Below are 12,308 nucleotides of genomic sequence, written 5' to 3'. Positions count from 1 at the left end.
GATATGCTTCCTAAGGTCCCTTGGGGAAAAGATAATGACTGATAAAGGAGGTATTTATAGGAAGCAGGAAGCAAAATAGGAAATGAAAAAGCATGCAGCAGGATCACGGCAAGCAAATCACTGGGAGGCTGAAGCAGGTTATATGGCTTTACATTACAAACACGAAAGCTCCTCATTTGTGTCTGGTTCCCATCTTTGCCTCCCCAGTTTGGTCCTGAGCTCCCCTGAGATGCACGCACAGAGACGGCCCCAGCACAACCATAGGGAGCACTCCGAGTGTGCACTCGTGTATCACCCATCCTTGGTTAAGGTGCACTCCAGCTTCTGCATAGGCCTGCTTTTAAACTATCACTACTTGCTTTTGTCTGTCAGAAAGGTTTTAACCAAGAACACTGGAGAGGTTTTTGCTTCTACTGTGCTCAAGAGCTTGAATATTTTTTCAGTGGCACTACAGACTGCATTGCAGTGAACAAGGTAGCTCACGGGGTGGTGGGTGAAAGGGATAAAAAAATGACAATTAGAAGAATTTTCTTTTTAGTCAAAACCTCATTTAGGCAAAAGTTTTCTTAAAACAAACAAACAACAAAGCAAACAAAACAACAAAGCAAACTAACAGCAAAAAACCCCATCCCCAAGTCTCAGCTTCGAACAGTTCCAAAGTTGAACTTTCATGGTTGAAATGAAATACAGATTCAAAGCAAATGGACTCATCTCTATCTGCTCGCTTTGCTTTATTCAGGAAGTTTTCAGAGAAGCAGTCCCAAAATAGGCAAGGCCATCCTGGAATGCAACACTGTGTCCTCAAGAAGAGCAGTCCAAAGTACAGAGGCCATTTTGTTGGAGGAAGAAATCCTCAGCAGTGGGACTAGCTGTAAGAATGAAGTCTTATTTCTGCAATAAATACTACATGTTGGAGAATTATGAAGTAGCAGTGCTATTTATGCAGAGCAGAATTTGTGTTTTCAATTGCACCTTTTCTTTCCAACCTAATTTCTCACAATGCAACCCATTATGACAGAAGGATCTGAAAAAGCTTTTTATATCCTACCAAATACGTACAAGGATAATTAGTTCTCTTTTGTCATTCGTCCGTAAGGGTTTATTATTGTGGAGAAGCTTTTGCAAATTGAAAGAGGCTGCACTGCATTCTGAAGACAGAGCTGTTCTTGGTTTTTATTGTGTAGAAGTAATTGAACAGAAAAGTTCAGAAAAAAGGTGAAAATATAATTCACTATGGTCTCTATAGGAAGATCATATTACCGCATCTTCATTATTTTTAGACCAGCATTTTATAATCACATTCCACAGTGTTAGGTCACACAATGTACAAGAAGCTTTATACTACAGGGAAGTCAAGGCAAGTTTCCTTTCCTAACACAATAAGCATTTTCTACAAAACTTATAAGGCAGATCTTACCTGGTAAATACTATCTTTGTAATTTTTAGATGTTTTCACAAACAGTGAGGAACAGCCTCAAAAGGACTTAATTCATTATGAGTGCCTCTTACATTACTTCCCTCAAACACTGTCCAAAAGTAGGCATAAATATTGACCTGTTCCATTAAGGGATCTGAATCCTTATATAACAGGGGTGCTGGGTTTCACTTTGATAATGCTGTTACATTCCACACTTTCTGCTAATGTTCACTTGGTCTGGGAATTAAAGTGTCACTGTCTTATGTGCATCGTTACTCCATTGCCCAGTTCTGCCTTTAAACTCCACATCTTGTGGAAGCTGGTATAGTCAGTCAAGTGTAAATATTTCACCTTCAGTTTACATCCATGGCTTTCTGGGGGTTCTTGGGTTGGTGTTTTGTTTTTGCTGTTGTTGCTGATTGGTTGGTTCTTGTTTGTTTGTTTGTATCTTCTGCCTTATAGACATAAGCCCAGTTCTATGGAAGCTGGAAGAGCATTATTCTTCCTTCTACTAACCTATCCTGACATAAATTGTAACACGCATTTTGAGGTAAGTCTATCTGAAGACTTCTGAAACCATATAGTTATTCTTCCATGTTAAGGCCTCAAAAGATATACACAAATAACATGAAGAGATGGACTGATGCGCATGCTAGCCTCAGATTGCAAAGAGTCATTTCACTGAAATTTGTAACTTTATCCATCAAATCTGAAGTTTTAACACACATGTATATCCTTCTAAGACCATTAACACTGTTCTTTAAGGTTTATCTATCAAAGGTGTTTTGCTAGATGTATAGAGAAAATATATTTGCAATAAAACCAATATATATTTAAAAACAAAACGTTATATGCTTTTCTTCATGGTTTAGGTTTCACACTTAACCCAATTATCCTTAAAACAACTCTGTTTTAAATGGGACATTTTTGCAACATCAACAGTTTTCAGTGAATTAAATCAGGATGTTAAAAGGGATCATTTTTTTAGAATAGGTATCGCTGCTATTTGAAACATCCTAATAAAAACAGGAAAATTCAAAGACATATCAGTCTGTCAATGTGTAAAGTTTTATAGTTGAATTATAACTACTTGTTATAATTGACTTGGAAACCAGGTCTTTATAATATGATGCCTATAACAGAAACTTAACTACAACTGTGTGAGCCATAGAACTCTAATACAGCACGCAGATAAAGACTGACAGCAGAAAAAGAGAAAATCCTTTACATTTTGAATGTAAATGATACATCATTTTGGGGCACTAAATATTTCCTATTATAGTAGAATTGCACATGTGAAGCACTGAAGTTATGTATTTTTCCTGCTTTCAGTCTTTCAGTCCCTATATTTATGCTGAAAAATTGTAAATCCTTTATGCACGGAGCATTGAAAATGTGTAAATATTTTTGAAGGCATTTCTTAGAAACGAAGAAGCTCTGGTCTTCTTTGAAACAGTCTCTGATGTGATCATAACTTGTGTCAATTATGAAGTCTTGGAGACCTAAGAGTTGTTTTAAGCAAACTGGGTTTTGTTCCTTTTTGAAACTTAAAAAAATGTATCGTGAAATTGAAAGAAATGTAAGATATCAGCTTTTAAATTCAAATCTATTGTTACCCTGATTTGTGCACAGAAGAAACTGTTAGGTCTAATTGCTGTTAAATATGGAAAAACAATCAGTCCATGCTTGCCGAATGGATGGAGTAGTGTGGCTGTATCTATTCACATTACTCATGTATATATATGCCCCCAAGCAAACACATTCACATCAGCATTAGTTTCCTTGTCCCTCTTTCCCAATCCAAATCTAATTGCCTATGTTGTAATATAGTTGCTTCTTCCAAGGTTTTGTATTTCATTAACTACTTTCAAAGAAAAGATGAACTTGCTAGTTGGTTCCTTGTTAAAGGAGAGAAAATAAACAATTTTAGTAAGTTTTTAAATGAAAGTTGTGACTTTCAGGGAATTACATCCGTCTAAGCAGCATGACTGAGGTAGACGGAGATGCTGCAAGATGCCTGCAATGATCACAAAAAATTGGTAAAACTTTTGAAATCTTCCCAAAAAGTAATAGTAAGAGAAGATAATCCCTCTATTGCTCTTTGTATGGTAAACAGGAGGTGGTCTCTTCCACAAAAGCCACTAAATTAGGCCTCCAGTCTGAACTGGACTACCCAGTAATTTGTCTACAGACTGTTGGAAGTCAGTTGAATATGGTAGGTGACACTCAACATTTGTGAAGGCCTGCACTGGCTTTCCATTTGTCATCTTTGTGTCTCTAATTGCAGGAATGAGAAAGTAACAAAGGAGAATGCTGTAGTAATGGAGAGTAAGCTACACAGTCATGAAAGGCATTATAGAAATGCAGGTTCTGACCAGAAGGATGGGCATTTGATGGCATCCCATCTGAGAACTAACTTCTGATTTTAGCAATCATCCTGGCACGTCAAGAGATTTCTCCTTTCTCATTTAACCACAATTTCAAAAATTTTATTCTGCTTGGTTTTAATGAAGAATGCCTTTGTGATTCAGTCCATCATGTTGGACCAAATGGGATGGGAAAGAGCAGAACTAGAAGGAATAACAGATTGGCAAATTGAGAATAAAACTAATCGCATCTTGGGCAGATGGCTGTGAATTTTAGAGTTGTAGGCACACACTGATGTTAATAAATTTGATACTGAAAAAGGATTTCAACTTTTACTGCTGGTTGTTATCAACAGTAAAACTTGGAATGAGTATCAGGAAAAAAAAAGAAAAAAACAAGAAACCAAGCAGGGACCAAGCCCTGCAGCAAAAAAATAAAAATAAAATAAAATTGTCAAAAGGAGGAGAAAAATTCTGATTATTCTGTCCAGCAAATTTGTTGATATAGTTGTTATCCTACTCATTCAACTGAAACAGTATACGCTTTCTTCAAAGCATAGGAGATATTAATTACTCAAGACAGTGCTGCCCAAATATTCTGTGTACAAAGAATCTGCATGTGCTGAGAAATCTAGTAAACTTTACACAGATGGTGGGTTAGGCACTCCTGGTTCAGTAGGCAGTGTTTCTGGATTTGGAGCACAACACGTTTATATCAGCATTCATCTGATGTAAACACAACAAACTTCAGGAAATATTAAAAGGAAAAAGTAAACTCACATTGACTTTCTCAGTCAAATTAATTAAAATATACAGCAGTATGGCTGTTAACTCACAGCAATGAACCTGCAACGCGGGATAATTACTTGAAAACAACAATCCATTCAAAGTTGATTAGAAACAGATCATTTCAAAGTCTCATAACGTTTATAGTTGAATGGGGAAAACAAGATTCAAAACTGATGGTCTGAAGCAATAAGGAAACATCTTGAAGTAAGTTCAACAACTTTGCTAGTTGACATTCCCATGAATAAAGTATTATGTAATGCAGTTTCTCCCTATTTACAGAAAACTGGCAATTCAAAAAACATTCAAAGTTGATAGAAGCAGGAAAGAACAATATTTCAGCAATTTTATATATGTACTGTGATTTTAAAAGTTAAAGCCATTATAAAATAATTGTGATAACTTCAGATTGGCACGAGTCATATCCCTGAAGAGTCGATATATATATATATATATAAAAGTAATTAAAACAAAAATGACTTACTTATTCCATGCTTGTCTAAGGTTTTTAGGGCTGTACTGTGTAAACCGTTCTGTAACAAAAAGAAAACGTACATTCAATTATCTATGCTAAAACCAGTTATTTCTATCTTTTTCAAATATAGTTATTTACCCTCATTTTCATCATTTCTGTGCAACTACAGCAGCTCAAGTCCCTACACAGGGAAAGAAAAACAGCATAGAAGCAAATGCCATGCAAACACAAAATTCTTATAAAAAAAAGTAACCCAAGATGTCATGACAAAAAGCTCACTGCTACATCACCAGAAATGCAAACTTTTGAAAATATTTTAAAGATATTTTGGACTGCTAGGAAAAAAAAAAAAAAAAAAAAGATGCCTGACATCTAAAATTAATTTTATTTTTCTTAATCATGAATACAGTTCTTTGTGACCTCACTGTCATGCTCCCATGAGGAGTTAATGTGGGTCTGTGTGATGTGCAAAACATGATGGTCACATAAGAGTTCACTTTCTAAAGAACACATACAAATAACCAGCAGAGGTAACATGTTGGCAGCTTATTCAGATGTAATTACTTTCCCTCCCAGATCCAAGAAAATCCTTGCTCTGCATTAGGGCTCTTGTTGGCTGAGGATGATGCTATGAAAACTGCTGCAAAATTGAAGAGCCCACAGTCGGCTAATGCTTTGAACAGGAGCTAAATGCCTCTCAGTAAGGAACAAATGCTATTTGGCTGAAGAATATAAAAACATTTTCCACGAAGCCTTATCACACTAAAATGCAGACTAGTACTCACCCTGGCCATCTGCCCCAGCATGATGGCATTAGGTGTTCTGAATAAACTCTACATTTACAAACTGTTCAAAAAGAAACCCACAAAAAACATTTAATTTTGTTTCCACTCTACTCAAGAGAAGGACATTTAATAGATGTACCACACAGTTACAAGAGTATTTTTACATATACACCTGTACACATGCAGACCTTACTGTGCAAAGTGACTATAAAAGTAACTTTTGGCGGAGTGAGGTATTCGACCTCTGTATTTGTATACTTCACTTATGTCAATACAGTCAGCTCTGAAGTCGTAACAAAGCATGGTTTCTGATATGTCTGATTGTTAAACATGTTACTATAGCTCTTAGTGTGAACGCGAAAACCATTTATACTGAATAGCACACCACTGACATTATCTTAAATTTTGTAAATTACAAATACTACACTGCTGATACAGTCAGTTATCCCAGGCAGTTGGCACCTTGAGGAACTCTAAAAAAGATAAGCATTGTGGTAGTTTTAAAAACTGTTTTCTGCTAAGCCTCGATACCGCAATGAGTGCAGAGCACAGGGTTAAACTGAGAAAAAAAAAAAAACAAAAAGGGTACTTTCTTACCAAGAGACTCCATTACAATCTCCTGCCTGCATGCACTGCAACAAAATAAGCTATCACACCTGAGCAATGGAGATTAAAACTAGAGGAAATGCCTTCTTTTTATCATGATTACGCATTGAATATGTTGCATCTCCTAGAGCTGTGGCAATTCACAAGGGCAGATCTTTAAATCAAAAGAACAAAGCAGTCAAGATCATTATTAGATGCAACCACAGTTCAGTACCAGTTGCATGGCACAGGAGTCAGTGCCTCTGATTGGCTTTAAAGATCCAATAGCATAAATAAAAAATTAGTACTGAATTCCTTGTTCTGTACTAAATAGTTTGAGCATCATGATAGCATTGCAAACACAATCCAAACTTACAAGTGAGTGTGGTGTAATAATTGAAATTGTATCTGACTGTATTGTATCTGACTCTGTATTCAATGACAGCCTGCTACTCTCTATGGTAGAAGCTTGAGCTCCATAAAGGTCAACAGCTCACACTGACCTCAGCAGGACCTGAGCAAACCCTTAAATGTAATTTTATACACGTGAATTACAAATGTCTATACAAGCAGATACATATACCCATAATAACTGGAAGAAAATAACATTCTATACTGGGTATAGAACGTAACATTCTATCCTGGGTTGTGTCAAGAGAAGTGTGACCAGTAGGTCAAAGAAGGTGATTCTTCCCCTCTACTTTGCTCTTGTGAGACACCACCTGAAATACTGTGTCCTGTTCTGGGGTCTCCAACATAAGAAGGACATGGAGCTGTTGGAGCGGGTCCAAAGGAGAGCCACAATGATGATCAGAGGGCTGGAGCACCTCCCCTATAGGGACAGGCTGAGAGAGCTGGGGCTCTTCAGCCCGGAGAAGAGAAGGCCTTGATGTAACTGAAGAGAGACTACAGAAAAGCTGGGGAAGGGCTTTTTATAAGGGCATGTAGTGACAGGCTGAGGGAAAATGGCTTTAAACTGGAAGAGAGTAGATTTAAATTAGATATCAGGAAGAAACTATTTACTGTGATGGTGGTGAGACACTGGAACAGGTCGCCCAGGGAGGTTGTGGATGCCCTCAGCCTGGAGGTGTTCAAAGCCAGGCTGGATGGGGCTTAGAGCAACCTGGTTTAGTGGGAGGTGTCCCTGCTTTTAGCAGGGGGGTTGGAACTAGATGATCTTAGAGGTCCCTTCTAACCCAGGACAAAGAAACAGTCTGCAGCTTGGAAGTGCTGTGTACTGAATGAGGCTGAGATACACATTAGAGTTCAGCTACTACAGTGCAGATTTGCAGATTAGTCTGTGTTGGTGCAGGAAAGTGCTTGGTGAAAAGAGGACCGAACTGGCTTGAAGCATCTCTGAAGAGCTAACCTAAATCTATGGAAAGACACATCTTCATTTCAACCCTCATTCAGGTTAGGTCAGATACTGGCAGAGCTACATACACAATGTTGTTTTTACAGGACTGACAGAGGTTCATTCTAAGGAATTTAGCCTGTTTTCACAGTGAAGCACTGAGTCAACTATTTGGCCAAATTGCTTTTAGGTCCAAAGATCTGTTCCAGCTCTGCAAGAAAATGAAAAACTATTGCTATGCCAGATGAGATTTTACTACAAAACTGAAATATTGGAATCAGTTATGTAAATTCTGGGTATACATAATCAAAATGAACAGACTTTTCAAAGGGATCTTCCTTCTTTATATTCTCTTTTTAAATAAGTACCTTTTCCATCATATATGTATCAGGCAGTGAGAGAAGGAACTAAGAAAAACACAGTAAGGGTGAAGCCCTCTATAAGAGGCCAATGTCCTGCGTCCTCTATTCATTTGCTGTGTGACTGCAGACCATGCTTCTCCTAAGCGCTGATATCAACTCTTTCCCTCTACTTTAAAGCAGATTAGAAGCTCCCCTCTTAAAATTCTGCAGAAGAAAGGAAAACGCTTACCAATAGAATAAAGCTCTCATTTTTATCTACCAAAGTTTTTGGTCATGCCTCCAGCCAGAAGTTTGTTAACTTTCACAGAGTAAATGGGACTACTGTGAAAGTACTGTGGCAATTAAGCCAGTCTCCTGTACATCCCAGATCTTAATGCTTACCTTAAGTAATCCTTCTTCAAAGAATAAAAAACAGAACAACAAAGCCAATTATTTTGATTTTAGAGCTGCCAGAATAGAGGAGCTACAGCAGTCTTGTCGCTGATTTTCTCCACCATGATCCAATTTTTTTAAGTCCTGAATTGCGGTAACAAAATAATTGACAGGCAACATGCCTGTCAATATCAGCCTAGTAGTCACAACACAGACAAATAAAGAGGTCATTACCTCCTTTTATCTGAGAATCTCCCTTTTGTGTCCAATTAATGAGAACTGGAATTCAGTCTCACAATTACATCCCTGAATTTTCCTCTGAGTTATTTTTCAGGGTGAACAGCTTTCACATACCTGCATGGATGCCCTGTCTTTTGTTACTAGATGGATTTAACACAACTGGATTTAAAGCTAGGCCTCTGACTGTGACCAACAGTATGAAATTAAATTTTATAATATTTTCAAGAATCTAATGCCATTTTATTATTTATTTTTCAGATTTGACCATAAAAATTAGTAATATTAGTTGGCAGATTTTGACTATATGAGATCCTGTAATACTGCAGAATTGTCTTGAATGCTCCTCAAAAAAAAAAAAAAAAAAAAAAAAGGAAACATTTGCCTGACACATGCTGTGGAAGACAACGGAAGAGGTGGTCAAAATATCAGTCCAACTTTACAGAAGGAACCCAAAACTTACTACCATTCCCTCAGAACTGTAAGGCAAATGGTCTCAAGTAAGAGTTCCCTACAAACATTTGCATCATCACCCACCCATGTAATCATGCCCCAGTGCAGACATGCCACTGCCAGCTCTGGAGAGCACACTTTCTTACTGTCATAGCTGCCACTCTCATCAACATCTGAATTAAAAGAAACTTGAAAAATTGTACATTCACAGATTAAGACTTGACTTAAGGTATTTTTGCATCTTTATAGTTCAGACATTTTCTGACTGTGATTTTAAAATATGCTTATTTTGAATAAAAACATTGGAAGACAAACATGGTAAGCTCATCTGAAATTCAGAGTAAAAAGCACGATTTTAATTTACTTTATGCAAACACTTAAATATGTGCAAATCTTTAGGAAACAAATTCAGGAAACAAACCTTGATCCACTGATTTTTTATCCCAGATATACACCATCATCATCACAAGCTACCATGTCTCACATGGATGCTGTATTTCACTAGCAAAAGGTGATTTTTCATTATGTGTAACAAAAGAAGGGAGACCTCACTTTTTATGGCTCCAATGGCTTCAAGCTGCGCCAGGGAAGGTTCAGGCTGGATGTTAGGAAATACTCCTTCTCTGAAAGGGTGGTCAGGCACTGGAATGGGCTGCCCAGGGAAGTGGTGGAGTCACCGACCCTGGAGGTATTCAAGGAACGTTTGGACGTTGTGTTGAGGGACGTGGTTTAGTGAGAACTATTGGTGATGGGTGGATGACTGGACTAGACCCACAAGATCCTGTGGGTCTTTTTCAACCTTGGTGATTCTATGATTCTATGATTTATTTAAATCCCATAGCATCTAGAAATGTTCTACCTTTTACTTCTTAGAAGGCCAAGTTAGCTAAATTTTGATTAAGAAGTTGTTCGTAAGCAAACACTGTGTAAAGAGAACATTACACAGGACTGCAGAAACAAGAACAAAAATACAGTATTAATATTCCTTAGTGTGACAAAGTACCAATCATGTGACCATCCTGTAGCGTACCATTTACTCTCAAGTCTTTAACAGAGCACAGTCTGTAGCACAGGCTGTAGGCTAACATGCTACATCCACACCTCCAGATGTGGCCCTTAGATGATCGCCCTGGAGTCAGCATTCACTGTTCTGTTGGACACCAAACTCAGCCCACTCGGACTGCTGGTTACACAACCATTCTTCCTGCAGCAGATGAATTTGAGTTTTTATTTGTTTCAGACTTTTTAGCATAGCACACTCAGTGCCTGTTGTGCCACAGAGGATTTTATATCTCTGCCCCACAAATGAGAGCTACTGGAAAGAATAACAATCACAAAATGGAACCAGAAGTGAGCAGCCAGAGGTAGGAGAGGGAGATTTCTTGAGCTGGTTAATAAGACAAATCTGATGCATCAAAAAGCATGCTTTCAAGCAACTTCTCCCTAACTGTTTTCAGCTTGAAGATACAGAAAACTAAAGAAAAAAAGGAAAAGCTGGTGCCAGAAAGCTCATCTATTACACCCAGCTGCATTTAGTGGTCTTAGGAATAACAATATTTCTACGGAGCTTGCCTCTTACTTTCTTTCTGTTTTCTTCAGACATTTGCTCTAGAGCAATTCTGTTATATATGCATATTTGTGTGCCCACATATATACCTATGCGCTCTTCACTGCAAACATCATTATCTGCCCAATAAACACACTCCATCTGACAGCCTTGCATCAAGGGCAGGTTCAAACAGAAGAGAATTTCAGCAGAACTCACTAGTGAGCTTATTAGCAGACCACTGAAGAGCTACTGGTCTGCTGTGAGAATTGAAAAAATAAGCACTTGCATTTTAAGTAACATAAAACACGATGAGGTTTAATTCTCCTTTATCTGTCAGAATAACACATGAACTATTGTACCTTTGGCACATTCGCCTTGCAAGAACCTAAAATAGGCAAGAAGAGCTACATAAGGATTAGAAGCAGACTACATTTTGATTTTTAGCTCCTTTTTAACACTATTGATAATCAGCTTCTAGTCTAAACCAAAGAATTTAAAATGCAGTTTGACTTCAAGGCATTTTTTATGTTGCTAATCAAAACATGCTGGCTAATATGCATTCCTTGATTAACGTTCTTCTGTATTTAAAACCAAATGTGATTAGCTTAAATGCAAATATTTAAACACCAACATAATTAACATTTTGAAAAGTCTAATGCACAATTTCTTTAAACTATTTTCTTTACATTTCTTTAAATTAAATCTAAAGTGACTAATATTGCATTGTGATGTGTAAGACTCAGATATGCTATTTTTATTAAAGATTTGATCCAAAAAACATTTACATTATGAGAGCTAAAGACATGAAGACAAGAGTCCGTGCTGACAAGAAAAAATTTCAAGCTCTATTTGCAGCTCTAATGTGCAATTTGAATTTTACTGAAGTTAAACCAAACGTAGAGTTTTATTGCAATAATGAATTAAACTTTGTTTTCTTTGTATGTCAAATATCTTGAGAAAAATTACTTCAGTTCCCTGCCCTCCATCCCCACTGCTTTTCCTCTCCTCCTCTCCCTTTCAAAAGGGAGGGGACAGAGCAGAGCACAAGGTGTGTAAAGAGGAAGCAAGAGAATCTGTTCTAGGATCTCTATTGAGTATGGAAAGGAAGTTTATTAGCTAGCATTGTCTAAAGTAATGAACTGAATTACGGTGCCATATGAAATGGCTTTTGTCAGTGCCCACTGTGGCTCCCTTGCATATATACTAGTTACTTTAACATTTAGTTTGATGCAATTTTATTTCAGGACTGATGAAAACACCGACAGTGCTGCTTCCCTTGGGTCACCAATACCAGAGACTTGAGCAAACGTGAATATTACAATTTTGACAAAACTAAAAAAGAATGGGAGAAATTTCAAGTTAATTCTTCTTTCCAGATACCTCTCTGAGTCAAGTACTTAAATTCCTTAAGATTACACCTATACCAGTAAGTGAAATGTAGCTGGGACTTGCAAACTGAAACCATTATAGAATGTCTGTGCTACTGCAGCAGCCTCCCACCCCCATGATAGGTGTGAGGCCTCCTCCTTACTGGGTATGGACCCCAGCCTATGCTAACTCCCAAAGA

At 37.5% G+C, this 12,308-nt stretch overlaps 1 protein-coding gene across 5 annotated transcripts in view; it reads right to left on the bottom strand.

Moving 5' to 3' along the window:
• The window catches only part of CDK14 (cyclin dependent kinase 14), a 312,933-nt gene that overhangs the window by 86,518 nt on the left and 214,107 nt on the right, over positions 1-12,308 (bottom strand). For all 5 annotated transcript variants that reach the window (XM_040693416.2, XM_015281963.4, XM_040693428.2 and 2 more), the window contains one exon: positions 5,054-5,102. In XM_040693416.2, the coding sequence (XP_040549350.1) occupies positions 5,054-5,102 (49 nt within the window). The remainder of the gene's footprint in view (positions 1-5,053; positions 5,103-12,308) is intronic.

The sequence above is a fragment of the Gallus gallus genome, chromosome 2 (assembly GCF_016699485.2).
Source record: "Gallus gallus isolate bGalGal1 chromosome 2, bGalGal1.mat.broiler.GRCg7b, whole genome shotgun sequence".
NCBI lineage: Eukaryota > Metazoa > Chordata > Aves > Galliformes > Phasianidae > Gallus > Gallus gallus.
Note: the sequence above shows the minus strand (reverse complement) of the source record. Positions and strands in the feature narration are given on the sequence as shown.